Consider the following 27976-nt stretch of genomic DNA (forward strand, 5'->3'; position numbering starts at 1 on the left):
ATCATATGTGTCATTAAAGCCACAAGTTCAACTCTTATAAAGAACAGACGAACTTATAAAATCAGATAAATTTAAATCTGGTAATAAATGTGTTTATGTAATCAGTTTGACTATAAATATTTCATACAGAAATGGCAGTTTACCAAACACATCAGATCAGATTACAGCCAGCTTAGCAAGTTAAATTAAAGGCAGTATTGTTTGTCATAATGCAGTGTGGTAAAGATCAATTTAATGCATTTACAGGTTTTACTATTTATCCAAGAAAATTGTAGACAGTAATGATAAATTCTTGCAGCATTCAGTAGTGCTGAAAAGTTAAATGATGTCAGCTAAAGAAACGGTTATGGTGAGACAGTGGGTGGAGATCACAGAACAATATGTTAAAGCATTCAATAGTACTGAAAAGTTAAATGATGTCAGCTAAAGAAACGGTTATGGTGAGACAGTGGGTGGAGATCACAGAACAATATGTTAAAATCTAAGGGTCACGAGAGAAAATGTAAAAAGTTCAACAGTTAAAATTAATATTATATAGGATATTATATAGGTGCAGAAATGCACAGTGTTACATTACTACTTTAGTTTCATTTGAGGTTATCATTTTGCTTATAGAACTGCAAGAGTTTATTAGTAGCAAATGTTTATTTCATGCAGAAAAATGTAAATAAGGTCAAGACAATAAGCAGTGCTATCAGTTTATAATTGTCAAAGATGCAAATGTTATTTTAAGGACTTGATACTAAACACAATCAAAAACTTCAGCCACCCAGCCTTGCACAAGAAATGAAAAGAAGAGGTTTAAAGTACCTAACTATAAAAAGAACAGTGGGACATTAAAGCAGTCCTTCCAATACCTCATCAGTGACTGAAACAATGCAGAGTAAAATTTGGCAAGAGCTGTGGTGCAGAAGTTGACTGTGTGTTTCAATTATTTCTTCAATGTTTGTTTAAAGTTAAAATGTATGAGTTAAAGCAAGTATGTATATTTTCAGACAGTTATTTTGCAGTACTAGTTTTCAGTTTATCAGTTAAAACAAGTATGTATGTATGTTTCAGACACTTATATAACCAACCAGATCCAATAAACATGGTACCACCATTGACTGGATCCTAACAACTCACCCAAACCTCATCATCAAAGCCGGAACATTACCTGATCCTCTCAGCAATCACCTACCAGCCTTCGCCGACCTTCTCCCATCTCCACTCCATAAACAACATCACTACATCCAAACCCACAACCTCTCCTCTTTCAACCCTCTAACTTTCTCTGAATGCTGAAAGCATACTGACTGGTCCCCTCTAAACCCCTTCCTCTAGATGATGCCGTTTCCTACTTTAACCACTCATTCCTAACCCTTCTCAATCAGCAAGCCCCCTCTCAAACCAAACTCATCAAAACCAATCCCTGCCCATGGTTATCAAAAGATACTAGACTAGCCTTCCACCAAAGGGACTAAAAATGGAAATAATATCAAAAACATAAAAACCCTAACACCCTCCTAGAGTATAAGCAACTACGAAACTCCGCCAAAAAAAATAAATGAATAATTAAAGACCACAAAGCCCACTACTCCAAACTCCAATCCTTGCACTCAACAAATCCAAAACAATTCTGGGACTCCACCTCATCCATGCTGCATCCTGGCAACAAAGAAAACCCCTGCCCAGACCCCAACCTATCCAACCTTTAAACAGCCAGCCAGTTCAACTCATTCTTCATAGACTGCATAGCTAACCTATCAGCCTCCTTCCCACCCCCTCTTGCCCCAATCATCGATCTTCCTCCACATCCTTCTGCCTCAAGTTCATCCCACAAGCACTAGAAAAAGACTTCTCCTCAAACTCAAACCCTGTCGCAATGCATCCGGCAACCTTCCACCCACCTTCCTCAAACAATCTGTAGACAGCATTGCCTATCCCATCTCTATTCTTATAAATAGATTCATACAAGAATCATACATCCCTTCTATCTGGTGCCATGCTTACATCATCCCCCTCCACAAAGGTGGCAAAAATACAGATACCACCAACTTCAGGCCTATTGCCATCCTTTCCCCTCTTTCTAAAATACTAGCGAAAACAATACAAGCACAACTCATGGTGCAATTAACACTAAACAATCTCCTCATCCCTGCCCAACACAGCTTCTGCCCTGGCCACAGCACAATGACTGCCCTGCTTTCCTTTCTTGAAACCATAAACCTCAAACGCAACTCAGGCAAGTTCATATCTACACTATTCCTAGATCTGTCAAAGGCCTTTGACACCATCTCCCACACCCTACTTATATCCCAACTCTCCACCCTACACCTCTCTCCTACTACCATTGCCTGGTTTTCAAGTTACTTGTCCAACCACCAACAAGCTGTCCAATGGAAAACTTCAATCTCACCCTTCCTTCCCACACCCACAGGTGTCCCACAAGGTTCTGTTGTTGGCCCTCTTCTCTTCAACCTATTCATTGACAACTTTCGCCAATCCATCCCAGACTCATCTATCATCCGATATGGAGATGACTCAACAATCATCTGCTCAGTCTTCTCCCCCTCCAAGCTCTTAGCAAAAACCCAGCTAGCCTCCTCCAAAACAGAAACCTGGATGCAGTCTAACCGTCTGGCACTAAATGCAAATAAAACTAAACTAATGTTTTTTTCCCCTACCAAAAACTACATTGACAAATCCACATTCACCATACTTAGCCAAAACAACACCCTCCTTGAAATTATTCCCAACACCAAGCTTCTTGGCATCATTATTGATGAAGAACTAAAATTTGACACCCGCATCCATTCCACAATCAAGAAAATCCACCAAAAGTTAGGTCTCCTCTACAGGCACAACCGCGTCCTAAGCCCCTCTACCCGTCAAACCCTTGCATCCACCTTCCTACTCCCCTCCCTTATGTATGTTGCCCCTCTTTTCACCAATCTCCATCTTGACCTTCGGTCCAAACTTGAATCCTGCTACCACAAGATCTCCAAATTTGCAACCAATTCAAAAAAAACTCATCCCACCACTGCCACTCCTTCCTCACCCTCAACTGGCTTGAACTACCTCAGTTACCTACAACTCACCATTGCCCACAAGCTCATCTTTAAACCTGCCAACTGCCCAGCTCTTGCTACTTCCTTAAAACCTTACATTCCCAACTGCTCACTCAGATCCAAAAAACAAAACTTCCTTCAGGTCCACAAATCTGTATGACCTCTTGGCCATCTACTGCTGTCCCACACCTTAGCTAAACAGTAGAACTCTCTCCCCACACACCTGCGCAACCTATCTAACCATACAAATTTCAAATCTCAGCTACTCTGTCATCTTTCTTCCAAATGGGAATGCCCTTGCCACGCTCCAACTTAACCCCCTCCCCCCTCATTCCATCTCGCACTGACTCATCCAACTACCTCTACTATTACTTTATCCCACCCAAAACAATTTCCACCCCTACTAAAAACTAATTATCTCTCTAATATCTATTGTGCTATACTCTCCAATCTCAAATATACTATTACCCTCTCCATGCATAATATTTTCCTAACCTCTACTAATGGCTATATATTTTGAAATGTTAAACCTACAATTAAGTTTATAACAAAAATATTCACTTTATGTAAATGTTGAAATTTCTGTATTGAATTATGTCTTTTCATTTTTGTAACATTATGACAAGCTAACTGCAAATATCATGGAGCTTATCTGTAAATGTTTCATTAGCTGTATGAACTATGTCCTTTTGTAACATGTGAAATGTAGCTTGCGATTATTGTGAAGCTTTCCTACCCAGGCCTCCACTGAAAATGGGCTCTTCTTGGCCCAGTGGACTTCCCCGGTCATCAAACTTAACTAAATAAATAAATAACAGTACTAGTTTCAGTTTATGTTTTTATCTATGTTCAGGCAATACTGACAAAAGATATTAATAGTTTAGTCTCTAGAATATAACAATAACAGATTTCAGTTTATCTGTGTTCAGGTAACACTGACAAAATGTTCTCGCATTGCCAGACAGTTGTACAGCAGTACTAGTTTTCAGTTGATCTATGTTCAGACAATACTGACAGGAAAACAGATTTCGGTTCATTTTTTATCTGTGTTCATGTAATACTGTCAAAATGTTCTCATGTCTTCAGACAATTGTATAACAGTACTAGTTTTCAGTCTGTCTGTGCTCAGGCAATACTGACAGGAAAAGATGCTAATAGTTTAGATTTCAGAATATAACATTTACCAGTTTTCAGTTCTACGTTTATCTGTGTTCAGTTTCTTTTAGTATTCGTTTAGTTAGTTTACAGAATATACACAGCTATTTTAAATGTTCAGTATAAATATGTATCATACTAATGTTAATTTCAGTCAAAATTCAGAGTAGGACATTCATACTCATTTGTGTGTTCATTATAGTACATTTCAGTCAAATTTCAGAATATAAAAATAATATTCAGTTACTTCACATTATTCATTAGTGTTAAGGGTAAAGTAACAAAATTACATTATGTATTTAAGGGTAAAGTGACATACTTATTTGTAACAGGCTTATTACATCATACATTTCTACTACATCATCCTTCACATTATTCGGTCATTAGTTAAGGGTAAAGTGACAGAATTATTTATTACAGACTACTTTAAATAAGTTATCTAAATAATATGTAGCAATAGTTATTCAGTGTACTCAAGGCAAAACAGGGCAGGCTTAATTTGTTAATTTACATGTTACAGTACACTTTACATAATTATTGTATATTAGTCAGAAAGTTAAAAAAGACACTAACAGAAAATGCAAAGGTAACCTGAAATACAGAAAGTGTATGTTTTAGTAAACTATTGTAGCACATAAATATTCATAGAATATTTCAGACACAAATTTTAGAAGGCAAACATCTATTACAGCACATAACAGTTAAAAAAGGTAAGTAGCATTATTAGCAAATCTAAATGAAAATTTATAGACACAAGTTAATACAGGATATGGTAATTTTGCTTCAATACCAGTTACAGAGTTCTCTCTTTAGTGCTGATTTCAGTTAGTCTTCAGAGAATAGCCGCCATGCTTGATAGGCTATACAATAAAAACAAACAGTACAATGTTTAAAGATTTTAATCTGTAAACAACAGGAAAATGTTTTATTTGCCTTAAGAAAGCGGCATCATAGTACACTAAGGCACCAATTCATAAAGTAAAAAACAAAATGTTATTACAGCATACAGAGAGGGACAAAAATAGGTAGGGTTAACAGTTCGTACTCTGTCTAACTTAAGAATGTGTATGGCAGTTTCTAATCAGCTTCAAAAGCCACAGAATTAAAATATACTCATTCTCAGAATAATGTACAGGTCTTGCATATATCACTCATACATCAGAATTTAGGCTTAAAGACTCTAAAAACTATGAATTTAGGTAATATAGAAATTAAATCATAAAGTTAACAGACTTCAAGCCTAGTGGTCAAAATTAAAATTGCAAGTTTATTCACCAGATAAAAAAAATTGCCTAGGTATAATTTAATCATAAAGTTAAAATACTTCAATCCAAACAGGTTATAAAAGCTCATGTGACATCTGGTGGTCAAAATTAAAATTGCAGGTTTATTTACCAAATAAAGAAAATTTATTTTCAGATTATGAGCCAGGTAGCATAAAGCTGTATACAATAGTTAGCAGTACAAATGTAAGGTAACTTCAAAAGTAGGTCCCTGTAAACTTTCATCAGGGGCCTCAGGGGTAACTGTTAGATTAAGGTCTACCATTTTAAAGTAGTTATTAGGCATTATGCAGACTAAAAGGTAAAATATGTAGTGTCAGACATTTTAGAAAATACAGTTAAGAATAAGCTGTAACAGTTCCCAATAAAAGGCTACAGACTGCTCTTTTTCTGTTCTCTTTCTCAAGGAAAGAATCAAGGGGATGTTAGAGCTAGGGTAACTGTCTTTCGGCTTTCCCGGTAAGAAGTTGCCACAGTGGAACTCCGGTCTGCTAATGATTGGCATTGAACTTTTACAGTGTCGAGTTGCCAGCCCGGTGCCCAGCCTTCAAAGAAGGCATACCCACATACACTCGCACCTACCTGCATGTCTTTAAATTCACTCGACCATGGGGAGGACATGCAAACGCAGCACAGAAGGTGCTCCAGCCGAGAATCGAATCAGAGAACCTCTTGCTGTGAGGCGACAATGCTAACTGCTGCGCCATATTCTCACTAAATACACTATAGTACATTTAGGTAGAATAAGGCCTGAAAATATGGAGTCAGACATCTATGCATTCAGTTTCAGAGAAAGACAGTTTATTAGAAAGGAAAGATAAGCATGAAATGTGCAGAAATTACAGAAATACAGAATGTTCTTTTCTCAAGGGAAAGATGCAATCTTGTCAGCTACAGAATGTTCCTTAATGGAATGTTAGATTAAGCACATGTAAAACCAGACCTGGAAACTAAGGTTACCAAAGCTAAATAGGTGTGTAAACATTACAGGGTTTTGAAAATATACTTAAGATACAGTTAGGGAAGTCAGTCAGTTCAACCTGACATACAGAAGAGATTAAGCTACAATACAGACACTCGAGCCTGAGTGCAGAAGATAGGTCAGATAAAGACTGTTTCAGTTTACATTATTCAGAACAATCAGAAGACGTGCAGAAACTTTGAATATATTTAGCAGCACTGTTATTACTATCCAGCATTTCTATAAAGTGTTATTGTTCATCAGTACAGTTAATAAAGACAGTATATGGATATTGTGAGCATCTAATAAAGCCGTATTAAATAAACTACAATGTTTGAAGAATTCATTCTGAAAAGTACACAAGACTTGGCCAGTCTCATTTCAGTTGTTTCCAGTTAATTCCAGTATAGTACTGTCTCAATCAATTCTTCCAATGTCCTGAGACCCACACACACAGTTTTCCAGGAGCAGGGGTAAATAATAGTACCAACATCCTTTTCAACAATTCACTAAAAGGCTGCAACCATTCAGTTTAATATTGCAAACTCAAACCAGTAACAAAAAGTACTAGCAACCCATAATTTATACCACTTTTTAGATATTACATAGAATCTTATAATTTAACTCCATGCAGTAATTGTGTTGATAGGCAGATGCCAAACTGTGTTCATTATACCAGATTCAATATACATAACGTAACCAAACAAATCACCATCTGCAAGTATTTAAAATTAAGTTGTAAAACTTTTTTCTTGAAGTAAGTAAGAGAAGGTATTTCTCTCGAAGTACAAGTAAGCAAACAGGAATAATCTTCTAGAAGAAGGCTAGGTTATGAGTAGGCACGAGACAAGCAGCAAACTCTGTACCTAGTCTAGAAGCATTCTAATTTTACATAAAAATGTATTAATGTATTTTGTCCTAGCTCCTGTTTGTTTTCAGGATCTGAACAGGATCTCAAAGTTCGTACAGACAACTATGTCTCTGTCTGCATGCTCAGCTGGAAAAATCCAGCAACTAGTTAGCAGTTTCTATCTGTTCATGTCCCAGACAGGATTTGCTTTTGACTTCAAGCACCACAGATGTTTGCACAGCAAAGTTTGTTTCTGTTTCTGATTGCAGTACATTTCCACAACAAATTTATTTTTAATATAATTTCAGCACTTCCTTTAAATATTGCTTGCTACATGTTTCCAGTGTGTTACAGCTTTTCACACTTGCTATAAAAATAGACCTGATGAAAAGGTCTATCCTTGTTAACATACACTCTCTGCTTCCCTCCTTCTTTTTACTGACTTGGTGTGGAAGTTTGTTTTTATTTTTTTCTCCACTTTGCATGACAGTGCATTCTGGTAAAGAGGATTGGTTTAACAGCCTAGGAAAGTTTAAGACACAGAGATGCTTAATACTTAATGACATTAGTCCTATAATTATAGAGGATGGACCTGCTTTTCCAGATCTGTCATTATGCCAACTGCATAATTTTCTTTTTCTCTTCAGAGTTTCTAGTTTTTCCTCAAAGAAGGTAAAAGGGCACTCAGAGAAAACCACACTTATCTGAATTGATCATTTTTTTTATTGAAAAGATCAATGAATGTACCTATCATCAAGTTAATTTTCTCAGATCTTGCATTATGTTAGTATGTTGCATTATGCTGTGCTGAATCTTCGTATTCATCTGTAAAAGTTAATTTTCATACTGTTGCTGCTTGTATAACTATATATATATCGCCCTATTGCATCTCATGATGCTCTAAAACAACTATTGAAAGTTATCCTTTAGAGTCCTCCAAGATATTCTGAAGCTATTGCCTGGGATTTGAAATCTGGTGACTGAGAACTAACTTTCATTCCTTGGAGCTTATTCAACATGTCTAAAGTTTTTCTCTCTCGGAAAATGCTTCTTGGTAGCAGTTAACTCAAAATGATTTGTGAAGTGCAGACTTTGAGTTATAAAGTACCCTACACAATCTTCTACAATAATAGAATGTCACTTTGAACAAACCCCTCTCTTTGGTCTAGTGAAATTTCCAAAGTTTCTCTTAACTAAGTTATACAACTGCCAGTCTTTTTTTCTAAACATGAGAACAGAAATTAGTGAATATATAGAAGACTGATGTGCCATATTGAAAGGGTATAAACCATTGAGGCAAACTAATTAACTGTATCTCTTCCTTAAGAAAGTGGGTCGCTTTTTTGCTATACTGGCAGCTATTTGGCTCTAGCAAAAACTGAATAGTGAGGACCTCTTTTTGGCACAAGTGTTATGAATTTGCATTGTCTATTTGAGGATGTTTGTATAAGGGCAGATTCTTTTTAGAGGAGACAGCAAGTAGAGGGAGTCCACATTTCAACAGTTGGAGAAGTATTATTTTTCCATCAGAAGCTCTTCCTTCTACGGAGAGGAAGTGGTTTATTTTTCTACTTAGAAAAGAGTTTTGATACTACTGTTTTTTGTTTTAAGTGGAAGTGCATATCTAGCATCTAGTCAAGCCATTTATTGAGAGAGAATTGAAGGTTTGGCCTGTTTCAAGGAGTGGTAGTTTCTGTTTACTGTATGCCATTTGTCTGGGACAGAATTATACCAATTATAACTTTTGTGAGCTACTAAACCCAAGTCCCTTTTTGTGGTTAATATGTCTATTTTGATTCATATCAGTTCTGTTTTTTTCAAACCAGTTATTCGGTAGGAGGAGATCTTATCTATAGTTAGTTCTGTCCTACTTATTAACTCTAGAAGTTACTGGTATATATTATAATATTATAAAGATCAAGCCACTTTGTTTTTAAACAATATTTATAATTGTAGATGGACATGCATAGTAGTCCTTTTGTTCATACACACCGGTTATTTTTATTAATCTGTTTCATATAAGTTTTCCTGGTTTCTGCATCTTCTGGTCTGTTAATTTACTTCAACAAAAAGAAAGAATACAGTTTATGTGCATTCTGTTTTGTAGCTGGGCTCCAGGTAGTGGCTGAAACAACAGACAGTCATTCACAAGCCACTAGGGATGTTGAGCTGCTGATGTCTGCCTAGATTTAATACCAGTAAATAACATATAATCTTTGGAGGCGGTGATCCAATAACATCTGCTGTTACTGCAAGTATACTTTTTTCATACACTTTTTACCCAGTCCGCTTCTAATCATCGAGCTTACTAGCTGCTGCACTTTGTCCCCCCAGGGCATGTGCTCTTCAGCACATTCATTCTCCTAGGGGTGAGCATGTTATAATTAGTGCTGTCATTTTCTCAAGGAATCTGAGTTTTTGATGTATGCCCTACCTGCCTCCCTATGCATGCCCAGTTACTCCTCTGTCATTGAGCAGGTAATAGACAGCGTATAGTACAGTCACTTCTATGAGAGACATAAGCCTGCAGATGCCCCACCCTCTTCAGGCAAACACCCACTGTTGGCTTTCCACTCTCTCAGAGAATGTGTTCCCAGGCGTTCACCTCTCTACCTTTTTCCCTGTGAGAGGTTAGTGGACCCTGGCCTCGTCTTCCTCTTCACCCATATCTGGTCTTCAGGTTGCCCACCCAACTAATTAAACCTTGTTCATCTGAGTTATTGTCAATGCTTTATCCTGCCACATTACATAGTCCAACTTACGATGAGTAGACTTGCATAAGTGTACTTTCTCTTTCTTTATTTCCCCAACCCCCTCATTATTTTCTGCAGTGTTGCTGTAGTTGTTCTGAATTGTATTCATCATTCATCAGAAACTTTTTTTTCCCTTTGCACCTTTCATAACTTCTTTTTTTCAAAATCTAATGTCAGAGTCTTAAAACATGTTATAAAGAAGACCTGCTAGGGTGTAAGTGTTCATACCTCTCAACTCTACAGATTTTCTCAGAATGTCCACATTTTTGCCTCATATTTTTGGTGGGATCCTCCTGAAATCTGTACCTTTCTGGCAAATAGCTGAGGATTGAATTTATTAAATAATGACAAATATTTGAGTTTAAGACTCCACATCCTTCAGAAAATTCATGTTAATGCAAAACCCAGTATTCTATCAACTTTCTAAATTTGTAACAGCAGTATTTAAAATCTGTCCCTATTTGTCCCCCCATCATTTTAGGCTTTGTCCAGATTTTTTTCTCTAAGAAATTGAGAGGTTCACAGGCTTGGAGATGTCTAGCAGTGTTCTATACTGGTGCCTTCTACTTTCCCTCTGTACCTGTTTCAGGTAATTTCTTTAGTTGAGTAATAAGGCACAAAGTTAATATTCTATAGGAATATGGCAGTAGGAATTGCACTGAAATGATTGTATTCACTCGAAAGTTGTTTGTTTATGGTATAATACTGCTCTGAGTAATATTTTTTCAGGAGGAGGAATAGGTTGAGTCTGATAGTTTCTGATTAGCATAGCTGAGTGCATGGGCATGTTGACACCTCTACCGGTGAAAACAGTAAATTATTTTCATTGATGTTTTGCTTTGTTATTTTTTGGTTTTCCTTTATACGACTTTACAGTTGAACCTTTTTTGATCTGCAGGGATACGGTATATATGGCCCTGGTGACACTGTTCACGTACCTTTCCCATTTGATGAAGCAGAGCTAAAGAATGGTAGGTATTGAAGAAACTTTTAACAACTTCGAAGAGAATCAGTTCAGTCATGGGTTGTAGCAACCAGTAGTTTCCTTAGTGTGAGATTAACAAATTCACTGACCGTGCAAATAAGTGGTCCACTGTTTGTGTTTGAGTAAATTTCTCAATGTTTTTTCACAAAACGCACTGTTCATTCATGATGTAGCATTACATTTTATAGGTAAAATCTTCCACTATTGTACCAGCAAGGAAACTGCAGATATGCAAGTTAAGAAGTAATTTTCTGTCCTGTTATATTATAATTTTCTGCTTATTTCAACTGCCAGAGTGCTACTATTGTTTTTAGTTTTCACTTTGCTTGTGCTTATAACTCTCAAATTGCACATAATAAGAGGGGTGGTGTTCAGTTTGGTTATCAGAATCTTCTGCACTACAGAGAAAGGGAAATTTTCCACCCTGCCCACTTAGAATAATGTATTCATAATTTCTGATGACATTAAAAGTATTGCTTCACTCAATTTTACATTGCTTTTTATTTCCGTTTTCAAGGTTCAGCATATCACACACTTTGCTGACTCATCGTTCATTGTGTCACAATCATTTTGATGAAAAAGTTTGCAAGTTATGCTTGTATTTGATAATTGTGGCCAAATCCTTTCACATTATATTGTATTAATAGATGTGAAATGACATTATCAATTACATTCCTTTTAAGTGAGCACAAGAGACATTTCTGTAAACCTTGAAGACTTTTGTAAACAGTAATTCACATCAATAAACAAGAGAGAGGGAGAGACAGAGAGAATATTTTTAAGTTTGATCAGGTTTGAAATTTATTTTGTAGTTTTTCTGACCGGTAATTCTTGCAAAGAGTTGATTAAGAGAATAAACTACAGCTTCAAGGATTTCAAGGAGAATTTCATACATAATGAAACCCAACCACTTTATTGGTTAAGGCTCCAGTCTCTCCCCATTGCAGGCATTTGCATTAATGTTATATCCATTTCTGTAGGGTTTACTATAGGCACTCACATCCCAAATGCTCATAAAACAGTGTTTCAGAGAGCTAGGAACCTGAGCATGTTATGGCTTGTGTAGACTGCTGCTCATGCTCTATGAGTTTGGGCAAGTAGCTGTGAGGAGAGAGCAGGAAGTGGATTTTATGGTTAGAGTAAGGGTTCTGGTAGGATTATGGAAGATTAAGTCAGTGGGAGTTCGAGCACTTGCCTATGTGAGCAAGTGGCAGCGAGCATAAAGCACACGAGTGCTTGTAGTAAACTTGTTTATCCACAGAAAAAAGAAATTGCTATGGTAGTACTCATATTTTGCATCATACTAAATGTATGTTGTCACCTCACAGCAACATGTTGTCGCGTTCGATTCTCAGCTAGAGCGTCTTCTGTGTGGAGGCATGCGTGAATGGGCGTGTCTTCGTCGAAGGTTGTGCGTCAGGGCTGGTAACTCGGCACGTGAAAATCCACTACCAAACATTAGCGGACCGGAGTTCCACTGTGGCGACCCCTAACCGGGATAAGCCGAAAGACGCAACAACAACAACTAAATGTATGGAATCTCTGTATGGAGCATGCTTTAAACAAATGTGAGCTTTGGGAAAAATGGTAATGCTCCCTTCAGAAGGGGGTTAAAATGCCCTTTCATCGTTTGCTTAGAGGTAAAAGGAAAATCTATGTCAGGGAAGTATTCTGAAATGAAGAAAAATGACGTAATGAAGACCGAAGAAGATAATTCCATGGCAAAATCTCCAGCAGTTGTCCCTGAAAGCTGTAAAGATAAAAAGCGAAAGCCTCCAAAAGTGATAAAATTGAGAATGACTCGAAAAAAAAAAGGAACATTCATTTTCTAAATGTTAGATAAAATAATTTATTAAGAGTTGTTTCAAACTGTTTCATCAATGAAATGCCAACAGTAGTACTTTAGTATTTGTTGTATGACCTTATCTATCTATTTTACTTATTAAGTAGTTAACTAGGTTAGTTCATCTGGGCAATTTTCAGGCAAGTCCCATTGAGAAAAGCTCCACTTAAAGATTCAAAGTAAACAGATTTTAACAACATTATTCAAAGAGCAGATAACTGCGGTGGTGGTGCTGCGGTAGCATTGTCGCCTCACAGTAAGACGTTGTCCTGTTTGATTCTCAGCTAGAGTGTCTTCTGTGTGGAGACATGCGTGAATGGGCATACCTTCTTTGAAGATTGTGCATCAGGGCCGGCAACTCGGTGCGGAAAAATCTACTGCCAATCATTAGCGGACCGGAGTCCCGCTGTGGCGACTCCTAACCGGGAAAAGCCGAAAGACTCAACATTCAAAGAGCAGATACTTGGAAAGATAAAGCAAACAAGAGTACAAAGCTATAATATGACAGTTTAAAGTGCAGAAAATGTATACAAGGATAAAGTTTTGGCATATCATTGAAACTAAAAGGTGCAAAAAATTAAATAACAAATATATGTCAAATTTAGCTTGATTTAGAATACGACCCCTGAAAAAAGAGAAGATGAGAAAGGAAGAAAGAATAAAAACAAAAGCAATAGAAGAAAAGAGTAAGAAGCATAACAAGGTGTAGAATAGTGTTATACAATGAAGCGTGGAGAAAAGAGGAGGAGATGTAATGGAGAAATATTGGAGAGTGATGTGATAAATAGAAGGAAAGAGGAGTGAGGAAAGATGAGAGTAGTAAGGTTGTAAGAGAACGGATGGGAGTAGGAGGGATGAAAGAAATAGAGAGGTAGGAAAGAGGTTAATAAATGAACTGAGATAAAATGGTAAATTTATTAAGTGCCATGAAAAAAATAAATAATCAGGACTTAGGGAACGGTTAAACTCTGGAACTATCTCGTTTTGGATTCTTCAAGGTCAGGTCATACATAGTCAACCTGGTGGATTTTTTTTTTAAAATGTCACCAAAGCAATGAATGAAGGCAAAACTGTACAGACCACAAACTTTGATTAGCCAAAGCTTTTGACACATTTCCCACTCAGGCATAATAGAAAAACTAAATAAATTGGGAATATAACCCCCCCATGTCACTTACTGGATTGCCAACTGGCTAACAGGATACAGATAATCAAAATATGGGAAGTTACCTCCACAAAGAGACCAGTCATCAATGGAGTACCCCAGGGTTCTGTGCTGGACCTCTTCTGTTTGGCATCTACTTTTCCGAAGTAAAAATCAATTCCTAAGGGCTCTGGCTGACTAAGTTTGCAAATGACTGTAAGCTAGGAGCAGTCATTAAATTCTCAAATGACTTAATCATCCCGCAGCAAAGGTTTGTCTCAAATAAATAACTGGTGTCAAAATCATGGTCCGAAACTAAATGCCAAAAAATGCATTATTGTATCCTGTGAGAACTCATCAACCCCAGGGAACTACAATAGATTGACAATACTCCCCTAAAAGTTGATCCATTTTTTGGGATTTGGGAACGTATGTGGAAAGTGACATAACTTATGTCCTACATGTACCGACTCAAAGCCCTTTCACTGTACCCAGTATCCTACTGGCTGCTAAGAAGTGACCTGTGTATGGCATATAAGGCATCCTCTGACCCAATACTGATGGATTTAACATACATCAGCAAGTAAAATGGCATCAGAAATACTTGGTCTAGGAATCTAAACTTGTTCAACATCATCAGAATGGTTTGGTGGAACAAGAACATTTCCCAGAGGATACCACTGCTGTGGAACAGACACCTCATCCATATAATCCAAAGTTCATCCCTGTCCATTTTCAAATGCAACTTAGATCTATGAAAAGGAAACAGAAAATTTACCTCAGAACTGCCCCCTGTACTACTAATGGATAGAGGCAGATCCTAAATGCTTTATCCCTTGCATGGGTCCCTCAAATTATTTATGGTATGATCCCACTTATTCTTATTAGGGGTAATGTATAATTATCGATCATGGAGTGGGTAAGGCCTGTCTATAACCAAATGGGAAAGATTAAACCCACGGTGGTGGTGCTGCGGTAGCGTTGTCACCTCACAGTAAGACGCTGTCCGGTTCGATTCTCAGCTAGAGCGTCTTCTGTGTGAAGACATGCGCGAATGGGCGTACCTTCATTGAAGGTTGTGCATCAGGGCTGGTAACTCAGCACGAAAAAAACAACTACCAATCATTAGCGGACCGGAGTTCCGCTGTGGCGACCCCTAACCGGGAAAAGCCGAAAGACACAACAACAACATTTTGAGCACAAAAAGAGAAATTACCTGGGCTTAAAATGGCCTGCAAGGGCAGGTAGCCTAGCACATGCCTATGAACCTATGAGCGGAGAAAGAATGTAAATGAAGTAATACGGACGGATTTATGGGTTAAAAGCTTTACTTCATGGAATTACATGACCTTTGGTTGCCAAGTATTGTTTTTGTCTCAGTTGAGATATTTGCATTAGATTTTTCTGTAAGGGCTGGAGGGCTTGAGTTCCAAAGTTTAGATAAGCAGACTGAATATACAGTGTTACCTTAGTGGTTATGAGATTTGGTAAGTAGTGTCTGGTTTAGCTGCTGTAATCTTTGATGTTCTTCTCTTCTCATGTTGCAGTATTCGTAACAGTAGGGAGTTGCTGCCTGCAACACTACCGTCCGGGTAGTATATCAAAGTCTTTGTTGTAGGAGGGTACATGTGACATCCCTTACCAGGGTCATAAACTGACATTGAGTATAAAAGTGACATCTGCACGTACCCTCATCAGAATTTTTCTGCTGCCGTGAATGTCAGACTCCCATTTGCCAGTTCCACAAGCAGATTGCGTTTCTTCAGACGACTGAATATGATTTCATTCAAGACCAGATGGCCGCTTCTTCGACCAATACAGATAAGTGCCCTGTTTGTTTTTTTCTTTACTTTGATTACAGTTTAGACTTGCATGTCCGCTAGAAAGGGAATGCATGCTTGTGGGAGACAAATTCCTCACAAGGACATGCAAGAGAAGTGAATTTTTGCTTAGGCAAGGCCCACGATTATACATCCTGCCCTATTTCCAAATTGTTCATCCGCAAAACTCTCCACTTAGTGGGACTGAAGTTGTATTTAGAGACTCAAAGGCTACGTCACTTAGTGCTCGGTATGGAAGGTGGAGTTTGCCCATCCGCCGAGGAAAAAGGCCAAGAAATTCAGGCCGGAATCCCAAGCTGCACCTCAGGTGTCCAAGCAGGTTCTAGAGGGGCTTGAAAGCCTGGAATCCGCACAGACAACTGTTACCAAAGCAGGCTCGGGAACCTTAATGGAAGCTGGGATGCCAGAAACCACGTGTACGTCCACTGAGGCAATTCACCCATCAAAGTCTGATGGCTGAGGCAAGCCATGACTCGCACAGTCGGAAAGCCCTGCTCCTCCTATTCCTACCAAGCAAACATCCACCTCCATGCTTTCTTCACCCACAGCTCCCTTGAAAAAGAAACAAAAAAACTAAGCACCCTGAACCGCAACCGGTGCCTGGTTGGGAAGTGTTCTCTCGAATTCTGTTTAAGGCCTTTCAGGCCCTACAGACACAACAGCGTCCCCCTACTCTCTCACCTCAACCACCCTTGCATGTATCTGAGGAAGACTACTCCTCTTCTGAGGAATCCTTTTCTTATGAAACCCAAATAGAGTTCCCTAAGGATTTCATAACTGCAGAGGAGGAGGATTCTATTTCTCCTGAATCCTTAGGAGAAGAATTTACCTTCGGGGACACTATCTCCCTCATGAGGGAACATTTTAAGTGGCAGGCTTGAGAGGTCTCTGACTCCAGGAAAAGGTATTTTGACCTTTTGCAAATAGAGCAACTGTCTCCTTCTGCTGTACCTCTCTTACTACCTGCCTTTCAGGATGCCTTTCTGGCTGCTTCCCAGTCTCCTGACTCACAACCTCCAGCAGCTAAACGACCAGACCGATTCTATAAGGTCCCCAGGACACCCAGTTTCTGTTAAGAAACCCACCAGCAGATCCAACTGTTATAGCTGTTTCTGCAGACAAACCTTCAAGGCAATTACCTTCTGCTGCCCTTTACCCAACAGATAAAGAAAGCAACTTTATGGACAGACTGAGGTAAAAGGTGTATATCTCCTCTACTCTGGCTATTAGGGCCTTGAACTACGAAACACACATGGCTAGGTATGTTTTAGATACCATTTCCATAGCCTCTACCCTTCTCTCTGAGGTACAGGATTCCCCTATAAACGCCCAACTGAATTCCCTTCTCTCCACAGCATCCCAAGTGACCAGGCACTCCATTAAGTGCAGTTACGATGCTGTGGAAACCTAAATCAGCTGCTTCAGGATTGGTACTAAGATGATATTCCTGGGTAAAGCTTCAGCCTCTCCCTGTGGATGTTCAGATAAAATTACTGGATGCACCCTTGGACAGTAAGGCCCTTTTTGGACAGGCTTCTGCTGAGCTTCTTAAATCCTTCAAGAAAGGATAAAAGAATTACAGAACCTCAAACATCTTTTGTTATCCCCTATTCCTAGATACCATAGGAATTACCCACAGAAGCCCTCCTTTGTTAGAAGGCAGTCTTTTCACTCAGCCCCTCCATCAAAGGGATGTAGATAGCCCAGGAAAAGTTCTATTCCCAGATTTCCCACCAGCTCCTCCACTACATCCTTTCGGAGCCAGTCTGACCAATCCAGACAACCTCCACTGTGACTCACCCCCCCCCCCTTGCATCCAGAAACACCCTTATCCCTTCGCCTCACCCTCTCCCGACCCTCCTGGTGAAGAATAACAGCAGAACAATGGGTCGTCTCCATCATTCAGAGAGGATATTTCATGACCTGGTGGATGCTCCCACCTTTCCAAGGTATCCCTAAACCACCAAGAAACCAAACCCACAAATTCCTGACCATCATTCAACAACTCCTAACTCAGGGCACCATAGAACAGGTGCCCACCCCACAAAGAAACACAGAATGTTCTTCGTGTTTCAGTGTTGCAGTCATCACATTTGGGGTTATCCTGCCAGGGTAGCCCTTGGCCGCCCCGAATACCAGAGACGTAGTATTTCTGCATTGGTTGCTGTCGCTTGAGGACTGATATTAGGTTGTCAGTAGCATAAAGTAAGGCAGGCGATGCCTTTACATCAGTCTTTCTTGCCTTGGAGCCCAAAGCAGTTTGCACGAGTGCCGGTCGGCCGCTACCTGAGATTTCGTTTTCGAATTGAAGTTAAAGTCTTCTAAAGCCAAGTACTCCATTGGGGATCCTTTTTTCTTGCACTAACCAATGTCAGAAAAAGTTAATAATTGTCTCGCCTGTGGAAAGCAAATACCACACCGAGACTTCCACTCTTACTGCATTACTTGTCTAGGCCCAGACCACGACGTTCCCCATTGTCACTTCTGTGCTTTGTTCAACGCCAGAACTGTCCATCGTCGGGCCCTTTTTGTAGCCAGATATTTTCATTTACAGTTCTCAAATTCTGATATGGCTTCGGTAAGCCATCCAACAGCAGATCTTCCGAAAAAACGTAAAGATAAAGACAGACCGCACAGGTCCAAACCTACCGACGATGCTTCCATTAAGCTAGTTGTCAGTCCTCCGGTACTCAGTGAGGTGCTTTCGCAGCCCCCTGATGTCTGCTTCAGTAGATTCACAGACCACTGCCAAGACCCTTTCAGAGTCCGGTATGCCACAAAACTAGTCTACAACTAAGGATCCTGTGGTCGTCTCTACCTTGGATGGATCCGGAGCCGCTGAGCAGGCACCGGCTTCCAAGGTAGTCGTTCGCACCACCGAATCTCAACACAAGCCAATGTCTTCTTTTGCGACTACCGTTCTTTCTAAAACAACCGAGTTAGGCCCAGGGTTCGAACCACACCCAAGAAACCAACTACCCACTCTCAGGTGCCTGCTACCTTGCCCCGTCTCAAACGCTTAAAATGGCAGAAGACCTTATCAGGCTGATTAGGGGAAGCCGAGCTACACCCACTAAAAAGAAAAGAGATTTGTCCCCAGTAGTTTTGTCTGTACAAGAGTCAGATGAATGTGATGCATCTGACTATGAAGACATACAACCCCTCTCCACTTATGAGGATTCTGATGCAGAGGAATCCATTCCTTCAGCCTCTCCCCCAGAGGATTTTTCCTTTGGGGAAACCCTGCATACTTTAAGGGAGTATTTCCAATGGGAGAGTCAGGACAACCCTCAGTTTAAAAAGCGACTCAGGGAATTCCTAGATCTTCCACAACACAGACCCTTGGCCATCCCCCCCAGTCCTGGATATGGTGGATGATTTTTTCCTTAAATCCAGCTTGACACCTGATGCCCTATCTCCTGCTCCCAGAAAACCAAACAGGTACTACAGAGTCCCTGACTCACACAAATATCTCTTTAAAAATCCAACAGCTGACCCTGAGGTCATTTCTCAAGGGCCAAAAGGGATTAAAGCAACCTCTGCTAACAATCCCACCCCCTCTGACAGGGATTCCAGGGCATTGGACAGATGGGGTAAAAACATATACACCTCAGCTGCTCTTGCTATCAGGGCACTAAATTGTCAGTTCCATATGCTTAAATATCAGCAATATTCCTTGGAACTACTTAAACAAAAAATGTCTTCCTTTCCTGCTTGGACAGAATCTAAAGATTTACAAGACTTAATGCATTCAGCAAGTTGAGTAACTAAACAGACTTTGCACTGTGGTTCTGATGCCCTAGAAGCTTCTTGCAGGGCAGCAGTCACTGGATCTGTCATTAGAAGACATGCATGGCTTAAGGAACAACCTCTACCAGACCATGTCAAATCTAAATTGTTGGATGCCCCTTTGAACAAAGATAGCTTATTTGGCACTAAGGCTGAAGAGGTCGTAAAAAAGATGGAAGAAAAAGCAAAATCTATGCAAACGGTTAAAGATTTCTTACAGGACCAGCCCCCTAGGTTCAGCAGGCATTGTCCCTCCAAGCACTGGTACTTTCCTACACTGAGTAAACAGGCCCAGCCTAGGCCCCGTGGAAACAGCCCCCCACCCCCCGACAGCAGCCCCAGGGAATGCAGAAATCTAAGCAGTGGACTACCTCCACTTCAAAGCCAGGGAGTTCTAAGCCACCCCAGTATGGTAAGAACTCAGAATGACTCACCTCCTCCTGACCTCCCCTCTGCCTACCTTCACTTACCCCTAGGAGGAAAACTGTCCTTTCACTCAAGCACCTGGGCCACCATTACCAAGGTCCAATGGGTCCTGAACATTGTATCTCAGGGATACAAATTCTCCTTCCACACCCTTCCAACTCCAGAAGGGTTCCCAGATCTACCACCAAATCAGTGGGCAGAGGCTCAAAAGCAAATTCATTCCCTGCTGTCTTTGAGGGCAGTAGAACACTTTCCTGCAGAACAGATAGGCCAAGGCTTCTACTCCAATCCTTTTCTGGTGCCCAGAAAAGAGAGCACCTAGCGCCCCATCCTCGATCTATCCATTCTAATCACCTTCCTGGTGATCCCAAAATTCAAAATGCTCACCCTCCAGCAGCTGCTGCCCATGCTATCCAAGGACTCTTGGCTAGCCACCCTAGATCTAAAAGAGGCCTACCTCCACATTCCTAGCAGGGAATCATTCAGGAAATATATCCGCTTCAGGGCAGGATCTCAACACTTTCAGTTCTCTGTGCTTCCCTTTGGCTTATCTACTGCTCCCAAAGTTTTCACAAAATGCCTGGCTCCAGCCTTTGCCTTTTGCAGACAAAGAAATATTCAAATTTACACCTACTTAGATGAATGCTTTATTCAGGCAGACAGTCAGGAAAAGCTGCTCAAGCACCTGGACTTTGGAAAGACCCTACTAACCTCCCTAGGGTGCACAATCAATGAAAAGAAGTCAAAACAGATGCTCACCCAAAGGATAATCTTCCTGGGAGCAAGTCTGGACACAGCATCCCATATGGCATACCTTACACCAGAGAAACAAATTTTTCTGACAGCCTACTTCTCTCAACTGGCCACCAGGCCCCATCTTTCTGCAAAGAAAACCCTGCAAACCTTGGGGGTTCATTGCATCTTGCATACTCCTCATTCCATATGCCAGACTGCACATGAGGAAACTTCAGTGGTACTTAAAAAGCCTTTGGTGTCAACACTCTCAAGACCTGGAAACTCTTCTACCTATAATTCCCTTGCCTCAGAAGGGAATTTCTTTGGTGGGCAACAGCATGCTCTTACAACAAGGGACTGCCCTTCTCCCCACACCCTGCTTCCCAGGCCCTCACCACAGATGCATCAGATTATGCTTGGGGTGCACACCTGGATGGCAGGTGCATACAGGGCCAGTGGAGCCCACAGCAAATCCCCCTGCACATCATTCAAAAAGAGATGATGGCTATGCAGCATGCCTTGATAGCTTTCAAGCCCCTTCTCTCCCCAAGGGGTTCTCATAATCAAAACAGACAACACCACTGTGATGTGGTACATCAACAAGCAGGGAGGGACTCAGTCCTACCCTCTATGCAGGCTGGCCATCAACCTTTGACTCACAGCCTCTTCCATGTAACTACACCTGTTAGCACAATACCTACCAGCTTTCTCAACTCCCTGGCAGACCAATTAAGCAGAAACCTTCTGAACCCACATGAGTGGCAGCTCAATAGAAGTACCTTCACCCTAATAACTCAGAAATGGGGAACCCCAATGTTCGACCTCTTTGCCTCCCACACCAACCATCAGCTCAGCAAATTCTGCACCAGGGAGCATCACTGCATGGCTTGGAAAGTGGATGCCCTGTCCTTCCCCTGGGTCAACCTCTTGGTCTGTGCCTTTCCTCCCCTACCTCTCATCCCCAGGGTACTGCTCAAAATAAGGGAGGAAAAACCAAGGACCATTCTTATAGCTCCAGACTGGCCTCGACAACACTGGTACCTCTTGCTGCGCAGCCTGTCCTTGCTGCCTCCATGACATCTTCCTCAGATTCCAAAACTCCTTACCCAGAGGGAAGGGGAATTCATGCATCCCCAATTGCAGACACTCAATTTGGCAGCGTGGCTTATTCCCTAACCCTGAACCTGGTCTATATTAAATCAGCGAACACTTAAAAAAGTGAATGCTGATTTATCGACCCTATGTAAGTGAAAGCTTACAATCCCAGGGAAAAAAATTGCTGTTCCAAAGCAAAACAAAAAAAAAATTAAAACAATACATAAAGTGGGGGGCCCCCACACCGCCCCTACTTAAATATACCAACTACAAGATCACACAACAGTGCCGAAAACGGCAAAGCAACGAAGTGGCCAAGCAAATTCTTTCCCAGGAAAAGAATTTGCTTAAAAGCCACTTCGCTATTTTGCCTTTTCATTCTTTTCAGTTCGAACAAGGCGTATTTGAAAGAATGCATCTTCGATCACTTAATAGGAACCCCCCTGAACTAATCTGCCATCCTCAGTAAACAGGTTCTGGATGTTATCCGAGAGGCCAGATGCCCTAGCACCAGAAAGTCTTATGCAGATAAATGGAAAAGGTTCTGCACCTGGATACAGGCTAATGAGGCCAATACGGCGCAGTCCTCCATCCCTCTTATCCTGGATTACTTAGCTGACCTACTACACAGTGGTCTCTTTTTCTTCTCTATAAAAATTCATGCCTCTGCTATTTTTGCTCATTTTCCCACTGAGCAGCCCCTTTTCTCACACCCTTTGATCAAACAGTCCCTCAGAGAGGCTAGCAATTTGAGGGCCCCCAGAAGGACACCAACACCAGCTTGGGACCTTAACTTTGTCTTGGAAAAAGCTCACTCTGCCTCCTTTTGTACCAGCTTCTTCTGCAGAGCTAAAATTTCTCTCCTGGAAGACAGCATTCCTTCTGGCCATCACTTCAGCCAGAAGAGTCTGCAAGCACTCATGGCTGTGGAGCCCTTCATCATCTTCCATGCAGACCGGGTATCCCTCAGAACTAACCCATCCTTCATGCCCAAGGTGGTGTCCAGTGTGGCTCTCAACCAATCCTTTAATTTGCTCACCTTCTTTTCTAATCCCTAGAACAAGGGGGAAAGGATTCTTCACTCTCTAGTTGTGCACAGACAGCTCAGATCCTATCTGGAGAGGAATAAATCCTTCAGAAAGTCTGATCAATTGCTGGTTAGCTTTACTACAGGGGCAGAAGGCAAAGCCATCTCCAAGCAAACCATTTCCAAATGGATAGCACACTGCAATCATTTCTGCTACAAACAGCCTGGTAAGCCTCCCCCCAAGGGGGTCAGGACACACTCCACCAGAGCAGCCTCTACCTCTGCAGCTTTCCTCAGAGGGGTCCCCACCAAGGACATCTTGGAGGCTGCCACCTGGACATCTGTTCACACCAAGCATTACCACCTGCCTCTCTTCTCCAAATCCAGGGCAGGGTTTGCCTCCATAGTCTTGCAGGGCATCCTAGCCAGCCCTTAGCTTCCTTGACTGCCTCCACCCATTTCCTCCGCTTTGGGAATCAACCCAAATGTGATGACTGCAGTAGTGAAGCACAAAGAACATAGTACAGTTGTGTACACTTACCATAAATGTAGATGTTCGAGTGTATTCACTGTTGCAGTCCTGGTTTCCCTCCCGCCATCCCCCTTTTTTCTCTTTCTCTTTTTGTTAGCATTCTTCCTTGTTGTTCTCCTTTCCTTACAAGGGACATATTGGTATTTATTTTCCACTGATGGGGTTCTTCCACCAGAACCTGGCCTCCTACTTTGGGGGCTCCTGACAGGTTAGGGTAAGAAATACTGATGTAATGGCGTTGGCTGCCTTACTTTATACTACTGACGACCTGACGTCAGTCCTCAAGCGACAGCAACCGACGCAGAAATACTAAGTGTCTGGTATTCGGGCCTGCCGAGGGCTACCCTGGCAAGGATAGCCCCAAATGTGATGACTGCAACAGTGAATACACTCGAACATCTACATTTATTGCAAGTGTACACAACTGTACTTTTTTACTCCAGGATGTTTCTTGTACCAAGAAAAGACGGCCTTTGGAGACCAGTCATAGACTTATCCTTCCTAAACCTCTTTTTCCATGTTCCCAGCTTCAAAATTATCACCTTACCCCTTCTATTACCACTAATTCCTCCACAGGCATTCATGGTAGCCGTAGACCTGAAGGATGCCTATCTCCACATTCCTGTTCATCTAAATTACAGGAAATTCCTCAGATTTGCAGTAGGCTCCTCTCATTTTCAATTCTTTGCCTTTCTTTTTGGTCTCTTTACTGCCCCATGAGTGTTTACAAAGTGCCTAGCCCCCTTCATTGCTCACTGCTGGACCCAGGGTATACTGATATACCCATACCTAGATGACTTGCTCATCCTTCATCAAGACTACCAAGTTCTGCTCCTTCACCTACAACAGGTGTCTTCCATCGTAACTCAATTAGGGTTCACCATAAATCTAGAAAAATCACACTTAACCCCCCCCCCCCCCTCACAGGATTTGGTTTTCTTGGGATGCAGAATCAGAACAGACTGCATGAAAGCCTTCATCCCACCCCAAAGGATCAAGGACCTCTGCATATACTTCAGTCATATCCTTACCCAGTCCTCCTTGACAGCTCAGGGATTCCTGAGAATACAAGGCCACATGGCATCCCTCATACACATGTTACCTCTGGCAAGACTCCACGTGCACAAAATCCAGTGGGTCTTAAAAACCTGTGGAGCCAACACTCCCAACCCATGGACTCACCTCTTCCACTGTTCCTGACCTTAAAAAAAGAAATTCAGTGGTGGGTCTCAGCACTGAAACTCAACCTAGGAACCCACCTTCAAGTTCCAGCCCCACAGCAACAGGTCTCCACAGATGCTCAGACCTCAGGTGGGGTGCAGTGCTATTAACAAACCAACAGCAATTCACAGTTCAAGGCAAATGGTCACAGACAATATGACTGTCCTGTGGTATATCAACAAGCAAGGGGGGACCAGGTCCTACCCACTATCCAGCTTGGCCATTCAGATTTGGAACTTAGCCACTTTCCTCCAGGTCCACCTGATAGCAGTGTATATCCCCTCAATGGAGAATGTTATGGCAGACACACTCAGCAGAACCTCGGTTTTCCTGGACCTGATACACAGGTGGGGTATTCCATAGAATCCACAGGAACAAGCAGATGCCAAGCTGCTGCACAAAGGATTCACACCCACAAGCTTGGAAAGTGGACACATTCTCCTTTTCTTGGGAGGGAATGTACCTTTACACCTTCCCTCCTTTCATGCTAATTCAGAAAGTCTTCCTGAAAATTCAGAAGGACAAACCCAAAATCCTACTAATGACCCATATTGGCCAAGACAGCATTGGTTCCCTCTCCTACACTTAGTAACCAAGGGCAATCACCACAGGTTACCCCACTGATTAGACCTACTCACACAGGACAAGGGACCCCTACTCCACCCACAGGTGAACAACCTGAAATTGACCTTATGGGTGACAGGATTCTAATCCCTTACAGACACCTATATTCAGAGGACGTACTCAGTGTTCTGCAGGAGGCCAGAAAACCTAGTACTAGGAGAAACTATGTATCAAAGTGGCACAGATTCTGCAAGTGGTGTCAAAGGAATAACCTGGACCCTCTTACTACTCTGATACCAAGGGTTCTATCTTATTTGTGTGAGCTACTTCACGCAGGGCTAACCTAGTCTTCAGTTAAAGTCCACTTGTCTACCATTTCTGGGTATCTGCCCATTTCACCCCCTCTGGCATCCAGACTGGAAGTCAAGCTTTTTCTGAAAGGAGTTTTCCACATCAGACCCCCAGAAGACCCATTCCCCCTCCTTGGGACCTAAATTTCATTTTAGAAAAATTAACCTTACCTCCTTTTGAACCAGTTCACTCAGTTTCCCTGAAGCTGTGCACCCTGAAAACAGTTCTGCTAGTGGCCCTTACCTCTGCCAGGATGGTCTCAGAGATACAAGCCCTTATGGCCACCTCTCCTTAACTTGTTTTCCACAAGGACAGAGTGGCTCTCAGGACTAACTCTTCCTTCATGCCCAAGGTTGTTAATGAGCTTTCATTAAATCAAACCGTTAACCTACCAGTTTTCTACCCTCATCCACAAAACTCCTCAGAAAGGACCCTACGTTCCCTGGATGTACACAGACAACTCAGATATTACTCAGACATAACTAAGTCTATTAGGAAATCTGACCAGTTATTTATTTCCTTCTATCCCAGAGCCCTAGGGAAGGCTGTCGCAAAACAGACCATTTCTGCATGGATCTCCAAATCCGTTTCTTTGTGCTACTCCCATCATGGGAAATCCTTGCAAGGTCATGTTAAACCTCACTCTACCAGGGCAGCTGCCTCCTCTACTGCCTTTTTCAAAGGCATGGACTATACTTCCATTTTAGAAGCAGCCACTTGGACCTCAGTACACACCTTCACCAAGCACTACAAACTGGACATGGTATCTCGAGCAAGAGAAGGCTTTAGTTGATCACGGAAACCTTTCCTCCACCAAGGTTAATACTTAACGCTCTGGCACTCTCCCTACTGTTATGAGTACTGCAACATGAGAATAGAAGGGTGAATAGAAGGACATAGAATAGTTTTGTAAAAACTTACCATAACCTTAGATGTCCTTCCCTTCCATGTTGCAGTATTCAGTCCCACCCATCTACCCTCTGTTTCTTACTGACCACAAATACATGAACTACCTGTGGGTATATAGTCATAATCTTCCCCAGTCTCAACTCTCCTCTACACAGCCAACCTACTGCCCTGGGCCTGGCCTACATGTAAGCTTAAGGGTCTCCTACTTGGACCCCCTTGGTAAATCCACAGGAGTACTACTGTATGCGGCAAAACAGTTCTGATGAGGGTGTGTGCAGATGTCACTTTTATACCCAACCTTGGTTTATGACCCTGGTAAGGGATTTCACACGTACCCTCTTGCAACAAAGACTTTGGTATACTGGCCGGACGGTGGCGATGCAGGCGGCAACTCCCTACTGTCATGAATACTGCAACATGGAAGAGAAGGACATCTAAGGTTATGGTAAGTTCTTACACAACTATTCTTTCTTTTTTCATGTACATTTAGTAAGGATATTGCTAATAGCTGGACAATATTTGGTTTGACTAAAATGTTGGGTGCAGTGTACAGTTGGGAGTAGTTCAGATGTTATGAAGTTCAAGCCACTGGAGATGTTAGAGTGCTTTACTATGGGGTGTTTTATTAGGTACGTTAAATGAAAATTTGAAGATTTTATTTTAAGTCTTTCTTAGGTTATGGAGTAGAGGTTTTTGACACTGGGTGATGCATCTATTCGATAAGGGAGCAAGATGCTTCATGTGTTAGGCAGGATTTTATTTTGTATGGCATACAAAGTTTTTGGTTAGTTTTGGCCACTAAGTACTTAATGTGCTAGATGAACTTTAGATATTAATGCATAATGTCAGATACTAGCTTGATTTGATAAATCTGTTCTAAAGTTATTTTGTTATTTCTGGTTTTGGCAATATTTGACAATATTTGCTAGTTCTTTGGGGTAAACCTGGGGAGAAGATGATTATTTTAGTTTTTTTTTCTTTTTGTTGAAGGGTGGGAGCATTCAGTATGAGTTGTGATTTCTCGAGCCTGTGTTCCAGTTTATTAAAGAGCATTAAGTTTGAAAATGGAGCTGTTCAGGGGTGTTGGCATGACAGATTAAGGTCATCAGCATATTGAATTTAGGCCCGAATACCAGCCATTATGTGAAAGTTATTAGGTGAATAAGTTTTACAATGGATGACTGAGAATAGACTCTTGGGGACACCTGCTATGTTTGGGTAAATGTCAGTCATTATGTGAAAGTTATTGGTGAATAAGTTTTACAATGGATGACCGAGAATAGACCCTTGGGGACACCCGCTATGTTTGGGTAAATGTGGAGTCATTCCAAAGTGCATTCTGAGATCTACCGAGAGAGGTAAGTTGTGAAGCAATTGAAGAGTGAGCAGGATAAGTGAAACTGGGTGAGTCTTTTGATTATTTAGATTGTGTGAAACAGTGATGATGGCATTGGACAGGTCA

The 27976-nt window shown here is 41.3% G+C and overlaps 1 protein-coding gene across 1 annotated transcript in view; it reads left to right on the forward strand.

Annotated features, from left to right (window-relative positions):
* FAM91A1 (family with sequence similarity 91 member A1) overlaps positions 1 to 27976 on the forward strand; it is a 1899235-nt gene that overhangs the window by 1490691 nt on the left and 380568 nt on the right. The window contains exon 19 of the mRNA XM_044066590.1: positions 10951 to 11023. Coding sequence (XP_043922525.1) covers positions 10951 to 11023 — 73 coding nt within the window. The remainder of the gene's footprint in view (positions 1 to 10950; positions 11024 to 27976) is intronic.

Source organism: Protopterus annectens, chromosome 3.part1 (assembly GCF_019279795.1).
Source record: "Protopterus annectens isolate FY-2018-M chromosome 3.part1, PAN1.0, whole genome shotgun sequence".
In the NCBI taxonomy this organism is placed as follows: Eukaryota; Metazoa; Chordata; order Ceratodontiformes; family Protopteridae; genus Protopterus; species Protopterus annectens.